The following is a 22,995-nucleotide window of genomic DNA, read 5'->3' as shown; positions in this document are numbered from 1 at the left end:
GGTTTCCTCTGGGTTCTTCGGTTTCCCCCCGTTGTCCACTAGCATGTAGACTAGGCGGATTATCGACTCTGAATTGTCTGTGGGTGTGAGTGTAAATGGTGTGTGTGTGTGTGTGTGTGTGTGTGACCCGCCCTGCCCCCCCGGTGTCCCGGAATGAGCTCCAGCAGCCATGACCCTGAGTTATTTCTAACGTGGGATGTATGGAAAATCGGTTTGAAGTTCTTTCAATTAATATATGGTAGCAGCCTAGTGGGTAGCACACTCGCCTATAAACCAGAAGACCCAGGTTCAAACCCCACCTACTGAGCAAGACACTTAACCCTGAGTGTCTCCAGGAGTGGACTGTCGCTCTGGATGAGGGCGTCTGGTAAATGCTGTAAATGTAGATGGGAGTAAACTTGCTAATGAGTTTCTGGCAAATCGGCACCTCCGGGCTCCGTCTGGCGGAGCAGGATTGGGCGCTGGGCTGGGGCAATATAGGCGGATTCCGGACGACGCCGAGCAGCATTCCCCCAGCAGACAATGATGTTTCTGATCAGCGGCGGCGCTGCTAATCGTCTCCAGTCCTTGCTGCAGCTGCCGGCGCGTCCTGCCTGCACATGTGCCGAGTCCTGGCAGAATTCAGGGCGAACGTCGGACTCGGGCCGAAATGGACGTAGCGAGGTCACTCCTCGTCCGATACTCCGCCTTCGGGCCAGTTTCCACCACCCGTGCTGGCGTACCTGTTTCTGCCTGCACCCGTCCGCCTAATTTCCTCCACAGAAACGAGACATTTCCTGCAACTTTTTCTCGGAAAGCTTTTATGCCGTTTCGGTGGGTGGTGCAACCCTGCATTTGACCCGCAGGTGACAGGTGACAGATGATACGGCCCTTCCGCTCGTGGAAGAGGACGTGGGGCCAGTCAGTGGACTAAATTATTTATGGTATGATGGTGTATCGAGGTGTGTATGTGTGTGTGCAGGTGGGAAATGCTGCACGCATGTGTGTGTGTGTGTGTGTGTGGAAGTGGGTAAGTGAGTGTGGAGAGGTGTTGGGCAGATGGAGCGATTGCGCAACGCGCGGAGAGGGCGGGGGGTGTGACCGGTAGCGGCACGCCTGCCAAACGCTCCCTCTCTCTCACTTTCCCTCCACATGCGGCCCGTCCCCGTCACTCTGGGCCCGGGAGGCGTGAGGTGATTCTCTTGAGTGTGTGTGGTGCACTGGACTATTGTGCCTTTTATAAAATAAACCCACTTGCTCAGGGTGCTAGTGGCCTAGCGGGTAACACACTCGCCTACGAACCAGAAGACCCAGGTTCAATCCCCACTTACTACCATCGTGTCCCTGAGCAAGACACTTAACCCTGAATGTCTCCAGGGGGGGACTGTCCCTGTAACTACTGATTGTAAGTCGCTCTGGATAAGGGCGTCTGGTAAATGGCGTAAATGTAAATGCTCTTCAAAGGGCAAGAAATCCTCTTCTTCGCGTCAATGGCTGACTGCTTTATGTGATTAGCTGGCGTAACAAGGCAAAGGGACCACGATTCACCACAACTTCTGAACAATTCAGCTCAGTTCCCACAATGCTTCATCACAGATGTGGTGCCTCTATAGAAACGAGACATGAAAATGAAATGTTGCAGCGAATTTCACTAGTATTGCCGTAGATCATGGATATTAATGACTAATTAACATGTATAAGGAAATGTGATTTGCTTATGCGGCCTGTAGATTGTATATGTTAAGGTAGGTTAGAAACAAGTCAGAATGACTGAAGAAGGCACTGAAAGAACGGGGACTTCGGGTCCCCCCCGAGGTTATGAAGCCCACATGTCATCCCTTTGTGTCAAAATGCGGAAAGCGAAAATCAGGACTAAACACGTTCAGTCCTCCCCGCGCAGAACAGCCCCGTTCTCTGTTTTGGGCTTCACCCCACGTCCCCGTGGCACTTCTGGCATTAATGCTCTTCAGATGCCGTTCAGCTTTTTAAAATGTATTTATCGGACAGAATCTTGCAAGAATGCAGATGTGCGCATGTGTTATATGAGATGAAATATTAGATGTTCCCCGTCTCTCCTCTCAGCCAATCCCATCGACCTTCTGAAGATACTGGACATATCGGACAACATGGAGGGCGTGTCGCTGGAGGCGGGACTTTGCATGAGCAGGCGTGGCACAGAGGAGGCGGACCTGTCCTACAAAATCGATAAGAGGATTCAGCTGAGTGTTCCGACCAAACAGTTATTTCCAGGTGAGGATTTTACGTCACTTGTCTTCTATTTTGGTTGTTACGACTCCATCATGACCCAGCGCGTGGAACATTCTCTGTGCGTCACACTGGCTTCCATGGTGGAACGCGCACATCTGCAGACACGTTGGCGTTACCGGGGTGAATTATGGTGAGGCCTGCAGTCTGCAGAGTGAAGCATGCAACCTTTCGGCTTCCACTCCTGAGTACGGCCGAGTACGAGGGCATCTGCAAGGAATTCCGAGCTCCTGCAGAAGCTCACGAATCACTTCACGGTGGAATTCATCGTAAACGTACACTGATAATGTTGAGGTGCATTTTTTATGACGCCTGGCACTGTAAAGTAAAATGAGACGTTCTGATGCCTCTTCAGATGGTGGCTTCCCTGTGGACTTCTCGGTGCTGGCGACGGTGCGGCCTCGGCGGGGCGCCCAGTGCTTCCTGCTGTCCGTGTACGACCCCAAGGGAGTGCAGCAGCTGGGCCTGGAGCTGGGACGCTCCCCCGTCTTCCTGTACGAAGACCAGAATGAGCTGCCCAGCCCGGACCTCTACCCCATCTTCAAACAGGTCAACCTGGCTGACGGCAGGTAAGCAGAACCACCCGGCCCTCCTTCAGTCCCCTTCAGGCCAGGCCTTGAAGAAAAGTTGCCTCTGTTGCAGGTGGCACCGACTGGCATATAGCGTCGAGGGTCAAAAGGTCACGCTGTACCTGGACTGTCAGAAGGTTGAGACGCTGGACCTGCCCAGAGGTGAAGACCCTCAGGTCAGCACGGAGGGGGTGACCGTGTTTGGGACACGACTGCTGGATAAGGAAGTGTTCGAGGTGAGTCGGTCTGGAGAGACAGCCAGTCAGAGGTTTGGACACACCTACTCTGCGAAGTCCATGGCGATGATGACAGATGCGGTGTTTTCTGTCACGTGAATTAAAATATTAATCAGGTCTAAAACGTTACTCCCGACCCGAGCCCAACAGAATCCAACCGGGATTTGTACCAGCAACCTTCAAATTCAAATTTTATTTAGCGACTGCTACAGACCACTGTATTGCAATGTAATATATTGTATATATTACAAGTATACAATGAAAACTGATATGCAAATATTGCAAACATAACCAAATATTACACTTTTATGTCCTTAACATAAAATATGTGTAACAGGTAGGGTGAAGGTGTGCAAATGAGTGAAAGTCAATGTATATTAAGGAAGCCAAAAAAAAAGAGTGGTTACGGGTCTGTTTCCATAACCGCTAGCATTATCACTGGCATTATTTATTGTCACGGCCATTTGGCATGGCGAGGCAGGTGAATGGAAATGATGATTAGACTTGACGAAGAAGAAGGACGCGTGACGTCACGAAACTGGGGTTTAATCTTGACCGAGAAAGACATCCGGTAACATGTGAACATGTAACATTAGAAAGACCTGACGGTGAACAGACACGAACAGGGCAGCTTTATACAATGAGACCCAGGTGAACACGATCAGGAAACAGGACGAACGTGGATCCCGGACCGGAGTAACCCCTTCCGGACCGGATCATGACATTTATTAAGAATTGAACATTTAATGGAACAAATTTTCAAGCTGCGAATCATACGGAAATGAGGGGCACTATAGGCGGAAGTTTGTGTTTGCTGAATGATCATTTACCACGCGAGCTCGAGCCAACACGACAAAAAGGGTAGAAATCGCGCTCGGGCCAAGATGTACACCTCTAATATGGATCAGACTGAAGCAGATTCTTATCGTCGTAAGCAGCTTCACGAGATGATCGAAAGTGAAGGAAAAGTAGCACCAGGGAACTGTTTCAGGAGTATTGGAAGACAATCCTATTAAGGTGGTTGAGGGAAGCTTCAAAGCTCCGCTAAGATGTTTAATTTTGCTCAATTAAAAAAGGGCGGAAGCAGAAAGAGCGCTAAATGAGTGAAGTAGGAGGATGGATGGATGGATGGATGGATGGAACTTCTGACCACGCCCCTCTTGTACAGATCCGGCTTTGCTCAGTTTTGGTTGAACGTAGCGGCCGTAGCGGCCTACGGACGGAGGAAATACCAGAACAATGCAGGAGCACGTGAGCACATGCCTTCGACCCTTAAGTAGGAACTCGAACGCTTCGGGAAACCCCGTGCCGTTCTTGTTGTTGCTTGCAGCGCATTCTCCAAAAAGGAAATCGCGAACACGTGCAGGGCATGCTGTACCCAGGGAGCAAAATCACCCAACTTAATCTGTGAAATGACCTCGCTAACTCACCGCAGAGTGTGCACCATCGCCATCGCCATTGTCTCGCGATCTCCCCACAGCGCTCTCTACAGTCTGTTCAGAGCGCAGCAGTAAAACTCCCTGCTGGCCGCCGTGAGCGACAAACGTTAGGAAGGGCTCCAATAAAAGGACGACAGTGGGACAGCCAAGTTTAAAAAAAAATAGATAATAAAGACTTAACCTTTTTTCTTCCCATTTTTCTCAGTGGCGATTGTATTGGTCAGGGTGCACCGCTGTTCCGCTGCTGCTCACGTTAACGGAGAAGTCGGACGTTTTATCCGTTCATGCTTATTCTGCGAGCATGAATAGGAATTTATTGCTCACATTGTAAATATGGCGACGTATGCGCAGTGCCTGGACACGTCTGAGCCTGTCTGCGCCGTGTAATTTATAGGCTCCCCTTTAAAGGGGTTGTAATAGTGTTGACAAGATAAATGACCTTGTCTTTGGATCGGCTTCTGTCAAACTGAATCTTTTTGTGTGTGTGTGTGAGAGAGAGAGAGAGAGAGAGAGAGAGAGAGATCAGTTTCCAGGAAGATCTGGTTGCAATTATCTGAAGAGGCAAATAAAAGGATCCTTAAAAAGGCTTTGACCTAATACGGTTCCTTCCTCACAAACAGGCACACACACACACACACACACTGATGTTTTTGACGGCCTAGTGACATATTTTTGACCCCATAAACGCTTGAGCGAAGAGAATTGATGTTCAGAAGACAGAAGAACCGTAAGCAGAAGGTTGCCGACTGCTCCCCACTCACTGCTGCCCGGGCGCCTGCCATGGCTGCCCACTGCTCACCAAGGGTGATGGTTAAATCCAGAGGACACGTTTTGTTGCATCACCATGTGCTGTGCTGCAGTGTGTCACGATCACTTCACTGTCCCTTTTTTCACTTCTGTGTACATGAGTATGTTTGTTTAGAGACGGGTGAAAATGGTGTACCCTTCTCTTGCTTTAGAACTCCACCTTTCTTGTCTTTAGCGGACTGTGGAATTCTATCAAAAAAACAAAATGAAACCAAAAATTTTGCAGATCTTTGGTAGGGCACCAGATGTCGGTATCATACGTGCGTTTGTGCGATTAGGGCGAGATCCAGCAGCTGTTGATAGTCCCGGACCCTGGCGCTGCTGCAGACTACTGTCACAACTACATCCCCGACTGTGACTCCGCCCTCCTCTACAACAGCCTCTCCCTGGAGCAGGAGGAGGTGAGTCTTCCCGCGGTTCCTTCACGTACCACAACCAGAATCTCCGGTTCGGATGTTCCTGTTCAGATGACTGCCTGCCCGTGTGGGATTTGTGGCCTTGACTTGAATTACTGGGAAAACTTCAAAATTCAGAAGCATTTTCAAGTTCTCTCAACTTGACTTAAGAGCGAGCCGGTGGCCTTGAATTTTCACGTTTTCGAACCTTTTCTGTGTTTCTGTGGAATTAGAACATTTCCATTCCCCCTTGCTAGCGCAGGATCAAGCAGCCATTAACCGAAGGGAGCATGTGTCCATTTGGACGTCCAGGCAGATGGAATGCTCTTCCTCATAGTTCCGGCGGAGATGCAGGATCCGTCATATATCTGCCGTGTGTGTGCCGTATGTGCTGCCCACATGGCTCCCCACCATACCATGAAATGCGTAATGACCCACTTCCAGATATTCCAGGTTCCCGCCATGCCTCATAGTTTGCTTTGGAGTGCAGATAATACTCGCTACATACAGAATAGTGTCAGGGCTGCATGTCAGCATGGGAGTTGTTGTACTGTGGGACACCGATGTCATGTAAGCCCTGTTGTATAGAGTGGGAAATCCGGATCTGTGATGTCAACAGTTCAAAGTAAACTTCATTATTATCGTGGCTGCATACAGTTCAGTGTAGAGACATACGACACTCCAGTTACAGCAAAACAAGAAACACAGAGGACACAGAGTTGGCATAACGACACATACTGTACTACCTGGGACGGTGAAAGTTGTTCATGTGGTGTTGAAGGTGGACAGGCCACGTAAGAAGCCCGTGGTGGAGGAGTTTGAGGACGACTTTTATGAGGACGTGCCCGTCTCCACGGTAACCGTGGGCCCCAACATTACAGAGTATGAGGTGAGGAGCATTTGCCCAATACACATGTAATTGACTAGGTATCGCTTTTTATATATATACATACACACACATATGTGTGTGTGTGTGTATAAATATATATATATAAATACACACATATATATGTGTGTGTGTGTGTGTGTGTATAAATATATATATATAAATACACACATATATGTGTGTGTGTGTGTGTGTGTGTGTATATATATATATATATATATTAATAGAGAGAGAGAGAGAGAGAGAAACAGGTTGGACCCTAATCAGAAGTGGCATACTGTTCTTTTCTTCGAACATGGGACTTATTCCCACTATATTAAGTAGTCTCTGACCTTCCTCTCTGCAGATCGTGGAATACGAGGATTACGGAAATGGCACCGAGTATGAAATTAAAGAGTATGTGGAATATGAAGAATATGACGAACGCTTTGGGCCTGCAGAAAGGGAGGGTGTAAATGTCTGGAATGGAGAGGTATGTCACCAACTTTTTTTATCGTCCATGAATCTGATATGACAATTAATTTAACAATGAAGTTAATATCAGAGATACTTGTAAAAATTCATAACATTCATTTCATAATTAGGGGTCATTTAGTGCAGAGAAGGGGCAGAAAGGAGAACCTGCACTTCTAGGACCGGTCAGTATATATACACAAGGGCACATGCACACACACAAACATTGTGAGTCGTTTTAAGTCATTTACACCTCCCTCTACATAACAACATTCCAGAACGTTCCTTCACTTCTCCTGTTTCATTCCTCCGACTTATATATATCTTGCACATTGTATGCTGTTTATTTAAATTGCTTATTTAGATATATGACATTACACATTGTTACCTTTTATAAGGCACCATTCCACCATGTTTAATTAATTGGCAATATAGTTCAGTCCTGAATCGTAAGATAACCCTGATGTAACATCACACATATATGCAGAAGTCCTCAGTGTCTCAGTTAGTTTAGTAAAAATGTTTTTTTTTATTGCATTGACTCAGTAATGAACCAATTCTTTCTGCCATTTTGCAGGGCACCGTTATCGAGGGACCCCACGGTCTCCCTGGTCCGGAGGTTTGTTCTGTGTTTGTGAACCACATTCTGAAGAGTAAATTCAGTTTACAGATTACGTTTTTGAAGTCTTTCTGTTGTTTATCTCATCATCTCTTCATTGAGAGGACGATTATCTCAGTTGATGTTCCACCTTTCTGCAGGGACCTCCTGGTGAACCTGGTCCTATGGGCCCCATGGGGCCACGGGGAGGTCCAGGTGAACTTGTGAGTAAATCACACACACATACACATACTCACATGCATCATTTTGTTGTGTTGTGTTTGACTGATTAGTATGTGAGTCATCACCTTGACAGCTGAAGGCCTCTTTCTGTCACATTCCCTCTCATTCTCTCATTCCTCACTTCTGCACTTCCACCCCGCCTCAGGGTCCTCCAGGACGGCCGGGGCTTGCTGGCGCTGATGGGATACCTGGGCCTCCAGGCAACATGTTAATGTTACCGGTATGTGTGTGCACAGTTATACTGGGAATGCTAAATATTTCGCTTCGTTCCATGCCTGCACTGCATTGCATTTGCAGCATGTAGCCACCAGAGGGCAGTTTAGCATTGTAATAACTGCCTATTAGCTGTAGAATAAAGGTGCATAACGTATGATTCAGAGTGATTGTGTATGTGTGTATGTTGCGTCTGTTTATGTGTGCGCTGACCCCTCTCCCTGCAGTTCCAGTCTGGTGGAGATCCAGGTAAAGGCCCGGTGGTGTCGGCTCAAGAGGCTCAAGCTCAGGCCATTTTACAGCAGACCAAGGTAAGACAGCTGGTTGCCATGGAAACATCTGGAGAGCATAGCTAGATTTAAATTAACACAGATGTCATTTTTTACTGACATATATATATATATATATATATATATATATATATATATACACACACACACACACACACACACACACACACACACACACACACACACACATTTTTACTGACATATATATATACATATGTGAGTAAAAGTTTCATAATACGTTAAATGCAGATTACATTTTTTTTGTAACTTTTTATAAAGAAATTATTAAAATTATTATCTGTTTACTGATAATCACAAGTTTTGTACAACCTTTGGATTGTGTATACGTTCATCTAGCTGTTTTTTTCTTTGTAATTTGTGACATGTGAAGTAATATATTGACACAACCTTAAAGGGACAAAGATGCAGATGTCCAATAAACTGCATGAGTTCATCTCCAGCCGCAGGGTGAACTTGTAGGGTTGTGCTCTCTGACCTTCTCTTAAAAATGCCACGTTGTAGCCCATCCTGGACTGACCTATCACCTCTTCTCTATTATTTCTTCCCGGGACACCTGCCAGGACGGGGAAAATGCCACAGATGCAGCTGAATTAAAAAGCGCTGTGAACGAATTACTAAAACGATATTCTACAGCTCATGTATTACGCCTCAATCTACAACATCCATTGTTGAGGCTTTAGTCAAAAGGTTTGTTTTATGTGCGTTGAACTTGAAGATTTTTTATGTCTTTAGATGGCAATGAAAGGACCTCCAGGACCACTGGGATTAACAGGTCGACCTGGACCACTGGTAAGTGTTCATATCTTAAAATTTTGACTGTTATTTTAATATAATATTTTTGGGACACCCATCTATTTGGATAGATGAAGCACAGTAAATGTAACGTTTTGGTATCACAAACTCCATCAATATAAATGACTGACATAGCCTGTGTTGCACAAACAAAACCAATCCCATCAAGGTTTTCATGAGTTGCCTTCATGGTGTTTGTGACCTTGGGAGGCCGCAGACACCGAACGCAATGAATGTCAATCAGGCAGTCAGTCAGGGCAGAGAATCAATTAGAGTTCAGGATGGAGAGCGGGAACGATGAAAGTCAGCAGTTAGGAAGCATCGGTGTCAGCAGCCTGACTGGGGCGGAATCAATCTAAATGTGTGTAGTCGTCAGCAGGCACCGTCCTCCTCAAATCAAACTGGACGACCTCACACTGCAGCTGCCTCCATGTTATCCTGTGATGTGTCTTATGTCCAGAACAGGAATAATGTTATATTATTTAGATTTGTTGTCATAATCTGATTCCTTTGGGTTCTTCACAGGGTCAACCAGGGCCAAGAGGATTGAAAGGGACAAGTGGAGATCCGGGGCCACCAGTAGGGGGCACTATATTAAGATTTAAACATTCGCATCGACGTAAAGAGAGCAATGATGTTCACTCCTGTCTGTCTTTCTTTTCTCTGTGTGCCTGAATTTGCTTTGCAGGGACCACGAGGCTACCCTGGACCTCCAGGACTGAATGGAAGGCAAGGCAAAAGGGTAAAGGATCAAAAGGATCTGAAAGCATAGCAATCATTCTTGTGTATTAGTGCTTAAACTATTATGCTATGAGGAAATAAATAAGGCTGGTTCATGTGCGTCCATCAGGGTCATAGTGGAACTGATGGAAACAGAGGGGAACCTGGGGAAACTGGATCAAAAGTATGTCAAACCTTCCCATTAATCATCCATAAGTCCATCCATCCATTCAACCTTCTGCCCATCTATCCATTGTATCTTCTGCCATCCATTCATCCACCCTTCTATTCATTACTCATCTATCCCTCCATCCACCAGTCCATTCTTTCACCCATTTGGGGCTGTGGTGGCCTAGCGGTTAAGGAAGCAGCCCCGTAATCAGAAGGTTGCCGGTTCGAATCCCGATCCGCCAAGGTGCCACTGAGGTGCCACTGAGCAAAGCACCGTCCCCACACAATGCTCCCAGGCGCCTGTCATGGCTGCCCATTGCTCACTAAGGGTGATGGGTTAAATGCAGAGGACAAATTTCACTGTGTGCACCGTGTGCTGTGCTGCTGTGTATCACAATGACAATCACTTCGCTTTCACTTCACTTTACTATTCATCCATCTTATCTTCTGCCCATCCATCCACCAATCTATTCATCCATTGTATCTTCTGCTTGTCCATTCATCCATCCATCCACCCATTACTCCCTACCACTGATTCATCTATCATCCACCAATATATGAATTTCTCTTTTGATTCTTCCATCACCCATTCATCCTTCATTCATTTCTACTGTCTGCCTATCCATCCATTTTCAATTATATCCATTCATCATTTGTAAATCCATGTTTACATTTTCAGGGTGACAGAGGCTTTGATGGCCTGCCTGGTCTTCCAGGAAACAAAGGTCATAAGGTAAGTGACAGCAATGAGGAATTCACTCCTATCCATCATCACTTCTATCATTTTTTTTTACTTCAGTAATCGTTTTTTGCCTTCCAAACTCCAGGGAGAACCAGGGAAGCGTGGACCACTAGGTCCACCTGGAGAACCTGGGGAGAAGGTGGGATTTGCATGTGTATGATTGTCGTATTCCATGTAACTGCTCAGACGTCTGAGACCCAGGTACACCCACTTTGTGTAACATGTTTATAAATGAACCTGTTTCTTGCAGGGTTCAGATGGACTTCCAGGACCAACAGGGCAACCAGGTGACACTGTGAGTAATTATGGACGCACACACTCACACACCTGCATTCACACATGTCTGGAGAACTAATGACATTTGATGAAACTGGCCTCTAACAGGAAGACCTGGTTCGCTGTGGCATGGACCACAGGGGTGAACTAGTTGTCCTTAAAATACACACGTGCTCTGGCTATCTTTGTCTCTCTCTAGACTAAAGTAACGGTAGGAGGACACAAGGACATGTTGTGAATTGACTGTTTTGTCTTTTTTATAGGGCCCTCGTGGTGTCAATGGACCGAGGGGATACCCTGGTCCTCCTGGTCAACCAGTGAGTCTTGCCCCACACATACACACACATACACACACTCATACTTATATCTAAAGTCATGTATGATGAAATTTCCGCAGAGAACCGATGTGATTTTTTTCATCAGGGCATCCAAGGGGTGGATGGTGTTCAAGGTCCAAAGGGAAACTTAGTGAGTAGAAGCATTGCACAGATTCTGTAATGATGTTAGAAAACCCCGCACTCTGACCCCGGCCTTCAACAACCGCGGCTTTGATGTGACTAATTAAATGACTGGTTGTAATTGTGATCCATCAGGGGCCTCCAGGTGACCCAGGAGCCCCAGGACAGCAAGGGAATCCTGGATTACAAGTAAACACTGCGTTGCACAGACATCTATAACACATCAAACATCCACTCACACAGGTATCTACCCGTCCCTTCAGGGCTTCCCTGGACCTCAAGGACCTGTCGGACTGCCTGGGGAAAAGGTAAGAGGCTCCTTTTCCTTCTGTCCCTTTAGAATAGATATAATGCCAGGCCTCGGACCCGTTCGCCACGTCTGACTCACAGGCACTCGAGGGATTTTTTACACCCCTGCCAGCACAGCACAGTGGTTAAAAACACACACACACGGTTTCTGTCTCGCAGCGGGCGATAATTGACCTGCCTCATCATGTTCAGCTCTTCCCTGTACTGCAGGCCTGTTGACTGGCAGGCACAGATTTGGGTGCGGCTTGAATAATTATCCCCGTGTAGAGGGAGGCGAACCGGCGCGAGGAGTGTAACTGCGGTGTTCTTCTGTCGCAGGGACCACAGGGGAAGAAAGGCATGAAGGGATTACCGGGGATCGACGGCCCCCTTGTGAGCAAACACAGATATACACACACATTCTGGAGCACACACGGGCATTAAAATGCACCTGAAGAAACACAACAGAACCGTGCAAAAGTGGGTCCCATTCGTGAAATGTTCCTTTTCCCAGGGTCACCCAGGACGGGAGGGACCTCCAGGGGAAAAAGGCCTACCCGTACGTGTGTGTGCATGTGTGTGTACAGCTACAGCTGAATTAGTGGAGAATGCTGGAATGTACATGGATATATTTGTGTCCGCTGTGCTCAGGGTCCAACGGGGGTCCAGGGTCCCGTGGGTTACCCAGGACTAAGAGGAGTAAAGGTAACCCTGCATGCATTGAACAATTGCTCTAAGCACGAAGGTAGTGAATTGCCACAGACGGTCATAATAACGACCATGTATTGCTTCTGTTATACAATGATAATATCAGTGACTGGTAGGTTTTGTCCCATGAACCATTGAATAAACTCACTCTTCTGTTCACATTGCTGAGATACAACCTCGTCTGCACACAGATACTGTCTTTTGCATTATTAAGTACACAAGGCATGCGTTTGTTTGTGTGTTCTCCCTGCAGGGGGCGGATGGGCTCAGAGGTCTTAAAGGAAGTAAAGGGGAGAAGGTGAGAACATTGCAGCTTGTCTCTGGGAGACTGGGAGCCCTTGAAACCCTCCTGAATCTCTGAACGCGTTTTCTGCACCTCTGTGATCCCTCAGGGAGAAGATGGCTTTCCTGGGGCCAAAGGAGAAATGGGTGTTAAGGGTGATAGTGTAAGAAAAAACACTTATAATTATCATTATTGTTATTATTATGTTCCATATTTGTTAATACTCCCATCTGTCTCTGCCTCTCTTATTGCAGGGGGACAATGGACCACCAGGCCTTAGAGGAGAGGATGGACCTGAGGGACCCAAAGGCCAGTTTGGACCCCTAGGGGAATCAGGGCCTGTTGGGATCTCTGGTGAAAAGGTAATTCAATATGATATTATCAGCGTGACAATAAGTGAAAAATAGAACTTTCCCATGCTTTTTTTTTTGTAACGTTCACTGTCTTTCTGTCTTTCCAGGGGAAATTGGGAGTACCGGGGTTGCCAGGATACCCAGGCAGACAAGGACCCAAGGTAAAGTGTGATGATAGGGCTGGTAGTAGCCTAGTGGGTAACACACTTGCCTATGAACCAGAAGACCCAGGTTCAAATCACACTAACTACCATTGTGTCCCTGAGCAAGACACTTAACCCTGAGTGTCTCCAGGGGGGGATACAGTAGTCAATCAGTAGTCCCTGTAACTACTGATTGTAAGACGCTTTGGATAAGGGCGTCTGGTAAATGCTGTAAATGTAAATGTAAATAATAAATACAACATTGAAGCACTGTTATGGTGTCTCTGTCTCCCTCAGGGAGGGGACGGCTTCCCAGGACCCGCTGGAGATCCGGGAGAGAAAGGAAAGAAAGTAAGTAAGTGAGGAAAGGGATAGAGGTCAAGGTGGGGAAAAAGATTCCGAAAACAGCCATGGCATAGTAGGACATTAGGCCATATATCGTATGCTGGGGGTTGTTACCATGGTAACTGAAGGGGTCTTGCTTCCACTCCAGGGGCCTCCAGGACAACCAGGAACTGCAGGGCAGAGGGGTCCAAATGTGAGTGCAACTGTGATCCGACATTTCGTACAATTGTTCACTAATGGAATATACTTTTTTATTAATGATTGTGTTTATTTTCATGTTAATCTATAAGGGTGTACGAGGAGCCAGGGGTGCAAGGGGACCGACAGGGAAATCAGGAGCAAAGGTCAGGTTACATGTGGTTAAGTACACAGTATATTAGTATAGAGGTCACTATTGTAAGTTTGTCACTTGATTACTTATACGCAATGATTTGATTACTGCTGAAACTTATACTGATTAAACAAACAATAAAACTGTTGAATTCAGATGAGTTAAGTAATCTGGTCCATTAGCAAATGTGGGTTTTGTGACTATTTCTCATAGTACTCATTTCTAAATGAACCTAAATGACCCTAAACTTGTAACCGGTAGTGTAACGTAACAAATACGCTGTGAAACACTGACCAATTATTGATTTAGCTACACAATTTATTGCAGAAGATCAGGACCAACAATGACGTGTGTGTGTGTGTGTGTGTGTAGACACACACAATATACTACTGTTCTACATCTGTAGACTTTTTCTTGTAGAAGATCATGCATCAGTTGGGAGAGTTATTGTTGGGAAGACAGTAATGAGTTTCCGTACTGGTTGAGACTTTTACATAGTGCTGTATTTCAATGTTTTTACAGTTTGTTAATATGGACATAAATGATAAAGTTTCAATTTTCTCAAATGGTCAAACAGGGATCCTCAGGAGGTGATGGACCACCAGGGCCATCAGGAGAAAGAGTGAGATACACTCTTATATAATATTAAACACACATTTTTGTGGGATGGAGAACTACTGGACTGGATGTTCTGTTCATTCTGTTAATTTGTTCTTTCTTTCTCAAGGGCCCCCAAGGGCCTCAGGGAATGAACGGCGAGGCAGGCCAAAAAGGACCAAATGTACGCCTGATCAAAACATGTTCACAAAACATTGTCCATAGACAAGATAACTTGCTTATGAATGAGTTAAGACAGAGAGACACCTGTGTTTTGTCTTTTCAGGGACCTGCAGGGAAAGATGGATTACCAGGCCATCCTGGCCAGAGGGGGGAGCCAGTGAGTTTTCCTTTCATTTAAATCGATTGCTGACAGAAAAGCCTAGCCTAAGGTTCTCTTTCTTTCGACACAGGGGTTTCAAGGGAAGACAGGGCCTCCTGGACCTTCTGGTGTTATTGGTCCTCAGGTGAGGGCTTTTGAAATGTATGTCTCATTCTCACTGATCTCTTTATCTTTGTCAGTCTTATGTAATTTTCTTTTTCAGGGTAAATCGGGGGAGACCGGGCCAATGGGAGAGAGAGGCCACCCAGGGTCAGCAGGTCCTTCTGGAGAACATGGACTTCCAGGAGCAGCTGGCAAAGAGGGCACCAAGGTGCGACTGGGCCTCGATTCAATTCATAATGCAGCATTGATGTGGCCTGATCTAACCATTCTCTTCTTGATTTATTTATAATATCAAGGGTGACCCAGGGGTACAAGGTAGTCCAGGAAAGAATGGCCCACCTGGCCTGAAAGGCTTTAGAGGGAGCAGGGGGGCCGCTGGTGCTATGGTGAGCTATCAGTGAACACTTCAACTGTTGTAGATATTGTGGAGCTCCTTGTGTGATATAATTTGATGACCTGACATAACATTGTGCAGGGTCCTGGTGGATTAAAGGGAGGTGAAGGTCCGGTTGGTCTCGCTGGACCTACTGTAAGTTTCCATTGGGCAGCTTTTCAGTTTTAAACCATTTTAAGAATTCTCTGTTTTGGCATAGCCCTGTTTACAGTAATAAGTAAATGTTTAAAATTAGAATCCAAAAAACTTTGTAGGGGCCTACAGGTGAGAGGGGACCTTCAGGACGGGCTGGTGCGATCGGCCAGTCTGGACGCACTGGTCCCATTGGTGGTCCAGGACCAATGGGAGAGAAGGGGGAGCCGGTAAGGTGGAATAAGCTTCCTTCTTTTTTCAGCCATTGGTTGTTGCTACACTCTTAGAAAGGATGTGTTAAAATTGACACAAACTGCATTAGTTTTTGCTGTGTTAACACTTTTGACGCATTGAAAAAATGTCATTGAACATTGGAAGGGATAGTTAACCATAAAAGGCAGAAAAAACAGACTGGTGCCATACAAAGTGATATAAAAAATGTCTCTGAAACACATAAAACATTGCAATTTAAGTTCGTTTAAATTAAACAATGCTTTTACAAATTCTTTGCACCGTTTCTGTTCCCGTGCCAACCTTCCCAGGCCCACTCCCTTATCTGCCGGGCTACCACTGCACCGCTAGCTTGTCTAAGAGACGTGTTCTTTGGCCACTGAGTCACGCAGTGATCTCGGGGTCTCAGGGGGAGCAGGTGTGAGATTCAAACTCAAATAAACTGAACCGAACTGAACAAAACATAAAAATGACCAGACCCCCGTGGAGGACAGCAGACACAAGAACGCAGATGGGAAAGTGCAGCGATTACGAGGGAATCATTATGTGCAATGGTATACAATAAAGTAGCACCCTGGCTGCCAGACGTTCAGCTAAATAAAAAGCTAACAGAAAAACACATCGATCTACACAGATTGCGTTTAATGCTTCGAACAAACGCTCATTTTAAAACTATGCATGACTATGTGCAAAGATCTGACTTTTTCAACACAATATTCTTAAAGATTTACTCAAAATGTGTAAACTAAAGTGCTACACAATATTTGTGTAATTCTTCTTCTCATTCCTTCCAAGTGTGTATTTGGAGAGTGACGTGGACGGGAATGTCTCAGACATTCTTTTGGCTTCTTTACAGGGTGAGAAAGGACCAATTGGACCTGCTGGGCAAGATGGTGAACAAGGACCAGTTGGACCAACAGGACCCTCTGGACCACCTGGACCAGCAGGAGAGGATGGAGATAAGGTAATGTGAGGAATTTTAGGCCTTGTGACTCGTGTGTGTTTTATGAATCTTACGTATTTATTTCTTTACGATGAATAGGGAGAAACTGGTGGACCAGGACAAAAGGGCAGCAAGGGTGACAAAGGGGATCCAGTAAGTATCTACAGGATGTATTTACATGAACAATGGTCAGAACAAAAAAATCAAAGAGACTAGAGAGAAGACTACCACTTTTGTAAACAGTCTAGGGCCAGGGCACCAAATGTTTCATCTTGGTTAGGTTGACTGGCTCCATGATTCTTGTGAAGTGAGGATCTAACCAGTGTATAGTAGATGTTCAATAGTTGAGAACTGGTCAACTGTGGCAAAGGACATGTGCTAGTTCCTGTATTAAAGCATGATCATGTGACATGGCTAGGTCCTAATAAGTTAATTAATCAGATGTCATTTGTTGGATACAACTGAACTTGAAGCACTTTTCTCACCCATTGATACTGACCTATACACACAAAGTGAATGGAATTATAAGAATGCACTTTGTCCCAATAATGCTTATTACTTCCATTTATAGGGACCTTCAGGAGCACCTGGTAGTCAGGGTCCTAATGGACAGCCTGGGTTACCTGTAAGTTGAGTGTATACCGCTCCACAATCAGATGGTTCTGCACTTGTAGTACATACAGAAACGTGTTTCATGAACATTTCTCTTGCCTTAAGGGTCTGGATGGAGGATCAGGTCCCCCAGGTCAGCAGGGGATGTATGGACAGAAGGGAGATGAGGGATTTCGAGGTTTCAAGGGCTCAACTGGCCCTGTGGGACTGCAGGTAAGAGAAACATGTCAGATTTGAAATGAATGTTACGTGTTGTAACAGGACCCCAGGGAAATCACAGACCATTCACACGGTTGTGTTCTGATGACATCTGTGTTTTAAAAAATTGCCTTTATTTTGCACAAACCAATGTTTCATGTGTCAGAAGCCATACAAGATAAATGAATTTGTGTCATTCTGTGTATTCTAGTGATTGCAGTCACTGTGACCCACGCATTTTTTTGTTTGATTGAATCCCCAAATTGGATATTTTCTCCCAGAATGTGTTGTGGGAAAGGCCCTGCTAACACCTGGAATGATGTTCTGTGTGTCCTGCCTTTAGGGGATGCCTGGGCCCCCAGGAGAGAAGGGGGAGAGTGGTCACGCAGGACTCATCGTAAGACTTACTATTCTCCTACAAATCCTCTTCAGTCAAGTTCCATTAATGCATTAATGATTTTTGATCTCCAGGGTCCACCGGGTCAACATGGACCAAGAGGTCCTCCAGGAACAAGCGGATCGCAGGTACGTCTGAACCAGTGCAAGACATGACGTTACAAGCACAGAAGCATAAACGACATCCTGCTGACCTGGTTCTCCCTGGACAGGGTGCACCTGGCAGGCCTGGGGTTGTTGGGCAGCCAGGAGGTGTTGGTGAGAAGGTAGGGCCAGAGTTTGTAGGGAGTTTGTTAGTAGTGCATGTAGTATGTATGTGCCTTCAGCTACATGATACCTGATGATCATCTTCTAGGGGGAGGATGGTGAGGCTGGTGACCCAGGACCCGTAGGAGCTTCTGGTGGCCCTGTATGTGTCACATAATCCTTTCTAATGTCTTTTCTCCTGATTCACGTTCTCCTTTGTCCAGTTGTGGTCACTTTTCTAGACAGGGATTACAGAATTATGGATCTGGTTGTATTTGATCTTCAGGGGGAGAAAGGAGACCAAGGGGAAAAGGGGGATGCTGGCTCTTCTGGTGCTGCTGGGCCTCCAGGAAAAAGAGGACCTCCAGGGGAAGATGGCGCTAAAGGAAATCAAGTGAGAATAATACAACCCCAATGTTCTTGATTTTCTTTTCACAATGACTAAAACACTTTCATTCTCTGCCCATTCTTGTTCATTTTTAGGGTCCTATCGGACTTCCTGGGGACTTGGGACCCCCAGGCGAGCCAGGCATCAATGTGAGTTGTTTTCTATGATCTATAGTTAATGCCAACTCTTTGTTGGCATCTCTTAATGCCCCCATGTTTTTCCTCTCCTCCAGGGGGTTGATGGTGTGGCTGGATCTAAAGGAGACAACGGGGATCCCGGAAAAGCAGTGCGTATCCTCAGAGCATATCTTCATGAGTAATCTTCGCCCGTCTCTTTCAATTAAGCATTTCCCCTCTTTACTCTATTGAAAGGGACCCCCAGGAGCGTCTGGAGAGCCAGGCCCCCCTGGCAGACCAGGACGAAGGGTGTGTGTGTGGTTTTGTGCAGTCTGTGTGAGTTAAGGATGATGTAACATGTCTAATGCAATTCTCACGTCCCAGGGTCATCTTGGTCCACAAGGAAAAGAGGGGAAAGCAGGACAGAAGGGAGCAAAGGTACACATGACCGATGACTGATAATAAATAACATGAAAATCATTAGATGCCGATGACTGATAATAAATAACATGAAAATCAGTAGGGGAAACATTTACTTAGAACCTAAGACTTATGTTGAGTTGGCATGTGTCTCTTCAACAGGGGACTCGAGGTTATGAGGGCCTCATCGGGAAAACAGGTCCTGTGGGACCTCAAGGGCATCCTGGGAAAACAGGACCTCAGGGATTAAGGGGAATTCCGGGGCCCGCGGTGAGTTTCATTGCGTAGTGGAGGCGGGGTTGCCACGCTAATGCAACCGAGATTAACCACTGTTCTTTCCCAGGGGGAGCAAGGCTTGAATGGACCACCTGGACAGACAGGGCCACCAGGACCGATGGTACGTTTTCAAGCATGTTTTTTAAAAAAAAAATTTATGGGGAGCATTTGCTTTGCCCTGGTTGACCTCTTGACCTCCCATTTTTAGGGTCCTCCAGGCATAGCAGGGCTAAAGGGAGATCCAGGCAGAAAAGGAGAAAAGGTCAGATTTTCTGTGTGATTACTTCTCCATTGCCGCAATTGAACTCGGCTTTTCTCAGTCGTGTTTTGTGCATTGTACACCTATGAACGTTCACTGATATTCTGTTAACCTCAAACTCGTCAGGGCCATGGAGGTCTCATTGGTTTGATTGGACCCCCAGGAGAATTCGGAGAGAAGGGAGATCGAGGTTTGCCCGGAAACCAGGGTGTACTGGGAGGTAAAGGTGATGAGGTGAGGAATAAAATGGGAACATACACACACAAACACACACACACATTCACTGTCTTTAACTGTAACCTTTGCTATAGGGTCCAGTTGGCCCACGTGGCCCTAATGGACCTCCTGGTCCACCGGGTTTGTCTGTGAGTATCTAGTAAAAGCCTATGCTGCATTTGTAAAGTGCCTTAAATTTTCTTGTCCAGTACAGTGGAGTCTATATGCAGAACCAGAGCTAATGCAATGTACATTTCATTTTATTCTCAGGGTGCAGTAGGCCTTAAGGGGTCAAAGGGCAACCAGGTGAGAAATAACAATATAATAAGAAAAATTAGATGTTGGATGTTCATATTTCAGAAAGGAGGATCATGGGTGGATAATTTAACACCCCTCTTTAGCATTATCAGGGCTGCGACTACTAAATTAGAATTGTGTTTCTCCTAACCAACCAATTTTTCCAAAAATATCAAATTTAAAACCACCCAATCTGGCAACATAGTTCACAGGTCTGTCTCTGTTCTTCTTTCTCCATTCCCCTCTTTTTTGTGTGTTTTTATCACAGCACAAAGAAACCAAGTACTGAACTAGTGCACCTTACATACAATTCTACAAAATATGTATCTTCACAAACAGTGTCCTCCTCTATCACCATACTCATCAAATGCAAACAGATAACAACTAACAAACCCCGTACTTTTACAGGGACCCATTGGACCAAGAGGTGACACAGGACCTGCAGGTCCTCCTGGTCCTCCAGTAAGATGCCTCTCTCACCCCCCCATACAGACACATACAAAATTATTCAGTTTTTCAAAATGAAATTGTTCCTTCAACGTTTTTATTCTCTGTTACCCCACCTGCAGGGATCCTCAGCAGAAGGGACGAGGCTTCTTCCCAATGAGTATGAAGGGAGGAGGCGGAGGAGGCACTCGCAGGTGGATGGAGCGGCTCTGGAGGAGGAGCTTGGAGATGAGGACTCGTTGCCAAGTGACCAGGCCCAAGGAAAGGACATGGAGGAGGTGTTCGCGTCGCTTACCTCTATGAAGACAGATGTGCAGGGCCTGAGGATGCCGCTGGGCACGTTCGACAGCCCAGCCTGCACGTGCAAAGAGCTGTGGATGTGCCACCCGGACTACAAAGATGGTCAGAGTGCAGCCATGCCCCCTGTCGTCCATATTTTCTCAACAAACCGTTAAAAAGTGTTTTCATCCAACAAATTGCTTTTAGATTGCATCTGAATTGTGCACAATCGAATGCATGCACACCCTTCACTGTCAAAGTGGCTTATACGACCCCCCCCCCTTATCCGCCATTCTTGCTCTGCAGGTGAGTACTGGATTGATCCCAACCAAGGTTGCCATAGAGATGCCTTTAAAGTGTTCTGCAACTTCACTGCTGAGGGAGAGACCTGTATCGACCCAGACAAACAGTTCCAGCTTGTGAGTCCCTCCCCCGCTTCATATAACAATGAAAGCACCCTGAACACACTCGTGCAAAAACTAGTGCTGTAGAATATTCAAGCTTTCTCAGTGATCTGTGGTGGTAGTGGCCTAGAGGGTTAGACACCCGCCTTTCCACCGGGTTCAATCCCCTCCATGGGCACTGTTCCTGTAACTACTGGTTGTAAGGCGCTCTGAATAACTACTGTAAATGTAAATTGACCATTCATAATCTTAATCCTGTTTATTTATGTTCAATAAATGCTGATGAATTTGTGGCACATAAAACTTGTTATTGGCTCCATTGTAGTTAAGTCATTGATTAAAAGTCATAAATTGACCAAATTTTTTTTTTTTTTGTGTGTGTAAGTAAGGTGGCTCAAAAACGGCCTCCATTTGTCACATGTGCATTGTCCATATGGTCTTGTTACCTGGGAAGGGGCGGAGTCACTGTGATGTAATGCAGACAGAGTTAATTGTCATTCAATTAAACAGGTAAAACTGGCAGCGTGGAGCAAAGAAAAACCTGGGACTTGGTACAGCAAGTATAAGAAAGGCACCCAGGTGACGACTTATTTCTTTTCCTGAATGTTGATTCATGGACGTCATGGATGCGTAACACATCATGCTTGATTGTTCGTGTGTTTTGTGCGTCTCCTAAAGTTCGCCTACGCCGATGTGGACGGCAACCCCGTACACATAGTCCAGCTCAACTTCCTGAAGCTGCTGAGCGCCACAGCCAGGCAGACGTTCACCTACCTGTGCCAGAACTCGGCCGGCTGGTACGACAGCGCCTCCCGCAGCTACTCGCATGCGCTGCGCTTCAGAGGAAGTGGCGGGGAGGAGCTCACGCACGACAACTCGCTCTTTATACAGCCAATTCACGACGGTTGCCAGGTCGGCTCCTTACATTACACACGTCTTGAAACATTACATAATATTTCGATTTGTAATAAAAATTTCAGATTTAATTAATTTTTTTTTGCTTTCTTAGATCCGTATGGGACAGGGGAGGACCGTGCTGGAACTGGATTCTCAACAGTCAGAATTGTTTCCCCTCATGGACGTGGCCGTGTCAGATTTTGGGAACACCAAGCAGAAGTTTGGCTTCGAGCTTGGACGCGTTTGCTTCAACGGCTAGCGCCCCCTGGGTTTTTGGGAAGAAACACATTTTTTTAAAAAGTAAAAAAAGACTAATGTAGTGAATGGCCCCGCAGACCGGCAGCAGTGAGTTCGGCAGGCGACCTTCGCTCCTCTCTCTGAAGTGGTGTGGTCAGGTGACCATGGAGCAGCCAATGGAGCTCAAGTTCTCTACCTGCACTCGACCAGACAAAAATCCCTTTGCATTTATTTATGTATTATTTTTATTATTTGTATAATGATTTTTGTCACTTTGTTTGTCTTGAATGTCACTGGTGCTACACACTCCCTCGCAACTCTGTTTACATTTCTTAGCGGGTTTGTAATGTTTTGTTTTAGGGGATATGAGGCAATGAAAAAAGACATAATTTTAGACATGGGAAACGACAGATTTTTCACTTTCATCGGACGATTGGACTACCTGAAACTAGTTAAAAACACCCAGCAGCCTGTGTGAATATTTGCATAAAAACTGATCTGATGCCTCAAGGACGTTGTATTCATGGGACAAAGATTTATGAATAAAAACAATTAGTTAAA

General features: G+C 45.9%; 1 protein-coding gene across 1 annotated transcript in view; it reads left to right on the top strand.

The window, feature by feature from the left end:
* col5a3b (collagen, type V, alpha 3b) overlaps window positions 1-22,995 on the top strand; it is a 27,895-nt gene extending 4,900 nt beyond the window's left edge. The window contains exons 2-66 of the mRNA XM_028971972.1: window positions 2,062-2,229; window positions 2,600-2,813; window positions 2,887-3,049; window positions 5,574-5,696; window positions 6,472-6,579; window positions 6,923-7,048; window positions 7,161-7,214; window positions 7,607-7,648; window positions 7,789-7,851; window positions 8,016-8,090; window positions 8,311-8,394; window positions 9,127-9,183; window positions 9,712-9,765; window positions 9,875-9,928; window positions 10,037-10,090; window positions 10,757-10,810; window positions 10,905-10,958; window positions 11,070-11,114; window positions 11,359-11,412; window positions 11,519-11,563; window positions 11,689-11,742; window positions 11,817-11,861; window positions 12,181-12,234; window positions 12,356-12,400; window positions 12,493-12,546; window positions 12,803-12,847; window positions 12,942-12,995; window positions 13,087-13,194; window positions 13,293-13,346; window positions 13,626-13,679; window positions 13,822-13,866; window positions 13,964-14,017; window positions 14,582-14,626; window positions 14,732-14,785; window positions 14,888-14,941; window positions 15,015-15,068; window positions 15,147-15,254; window positions 15,343-15,432; window positions 15,522-15,575; window positions 15,695-15,802; window positions 16,660-16,767; window positions 16,846-16,899; window positions 17,318-17,371; window positions 17,464-17,571; window positions 17,900-17,953; window positions 18,028-18,081; window positions 18,165-18,218; window positions 18,308-18,361; window positions 18,485-18,592; window positions 18,682-18,735; window positions 18,819-18,872; window positions 18,958-19,011; window positions 19,087-19,140; window positions 19,285-19,392; window positions 19,466-19,519; window positions 19,607-19,660; window positions 19,784-19,891; window positions 19,969-20,022; window positions 20,144-20,179; window positions 20,579-20,632; window positions 20,740-21,019; window positions 21,203-21,315; window positions 21,811-21,879; window positions 21,979-22,212; window positions 22,310-22,995. Of these exons, the coding sequence (XP_028827805.1) occupies window positions 2,062-2,229; window positions 2,600-2,813; window positions 2,887-3,049; window positions 5,574-5,696; window positions 6,472-6,579; window positions 6,923-7,048; window positions 7,161-7,214; window positions 7,607-7,648; window positions 7,789-7,851; window positions 8,016-8,090; window positions 8,311-8,394; window positions 9,127-9,183; window positions 9,712-9,765; window positions 9,875-9,928; window positions 10,037-10,090; window positions 10,757-10,810; window positions 10,905-10,958; window positions 11,070-11,114; window positions 11,359-11,412; window positions 11,519-11,563; window positions 11,689-11,742; window positions 11,817-11,861; window positions 12,181-12,234; window positions 12,356-12,400; window positions 12,493-12,546; window positions 12,803-12,847; window positions 12,942-12,995; window positions 13,087-13,194; window positions 13,293-13,346; window positions 13,626-13,679; window positions 13,822-13,866; window positions 13,964-14,017; window positions 14,582-14,626; window positions 14,732-14,785; window positions 14,888-14,941; window positions 15,015-15,068; window positions 15,147-15,254; window positions 15,343-15,432; window positions 15,522-15,575; window positions 15,695-15,802; window positions 16,660-16,767; window positions 16,846-16,899; window positions 17,318-17,371; window positions 17,464-17,571; window positions 17,900-17,953; window positions 18,028-18,081; window positions 18,165-18,218; window positions 18,308-18,361; window positions 18,485-18,592; window positions 18,682-18,735; window positions 18,819-18,872; window positions 18,958-19,011; window positions 19,087-19,140; window positions 19,285-19,392; window positions 19,466-19,519; window positions 19,607-19,660; window positions 19,784-19,891; window positions 19,969-20,022; window positions 20,144-20,179; window positions 20,579-20,632; window positions 20,740-21,019; window positions 21,203-21,315; window positions 21,811-21,879; window positions 21,979-22,212; window positions 22,310-22,456 (5,099 nt within the window). The 3' untranslated portion in view covers window positions 22,457-22,995. The remainder of the gene's footprint in view (window positions 1-2,061; window positions 2,230-2,599; window positions 2,814-2,886; window positions 3,050-5,573; window positions 5,697-6,471; window positions 6,580-6,922; window positions 7,049-7,160; window positions 7,215-7,606; window positions 7,649-7,788; window positions 7,852-8,015; window positions 8,091-8,310; window positions 8,395-9,126; window positions 9,184-9,711; window positions 9,766-9,874; window positions 9,929-10,036; window positions 10,091-10,756; window positions 10,811-10,904; window positions 10,959-11,069; window positions 11,115-11,358; window positions 11,413-11,518; window positions 11,564-11,688; window positions 11,743-11,816; window positions 11,862-12,180; window positions 12,235-12,355; window positions 12,401-12,492; window positions 12,547-12,802; window positions 12,848-12,941; window positions 12,996-13,086; window positions 13,195-13,292; window positions 13,347-13,625; window positions 13,680-13,821; window positions 13,867-13,963; window positions 14,018-14,581; window positions 14,627-14,731; window positions 14,786-14,887; window positions 14,942-15,014; window positions 15,069-15,146; window positions 15,255-15,342; window positions 15,433-15,521; window positions 15,576-15,694; window positions 15,803-16,659; window positions 16,768-16,845; window positions 16,900-17,317; window positions 17,372-17,463; window positions 17,572-17,899; window positions 17,954-18,027; window positions 18,082-18,164; window positions 18,219-18,307; window positions 18,362-18,484; window positions 18,593-18,681; window positions 18,736-18,818; window positions 18,873-18,957; window positions 19,012-19,086; window positions 19,141-19,284; window positions 19,393-19,465; window positions 19,520-19,606; window positions 19,661-19,783; window positions 19,892-19,968; window positions 20,023-20,143; window positions 20,180-20,578; window positions 20,633-20,739; window positions 21,020-21,202; window positions 21,316-21,810; window positions 21,880-21,978; window positions 22,213-22,309) is intronic.

The sequence above is a fragment of the Denticeps clupeoides genome, chromosome 3 (genome assembly GCF_900700375.1).
Source record: "Denticeps clupeoides chromosome 3, fDenClu1.1, whole genome shotgun sequence".
Classification (NCBI taxonomy): Eukaryota; Metazoa; Chordata; class Actinopteri; order Clupeiformes; family Denticipitidae; genus Denticeps; species Denticeps clupeoides.
The sequence above is the reverse complement of the archived record's forward strand: the minus strand, read 5'-3'. Positions and strand labels throughout refer to the sequence as shown.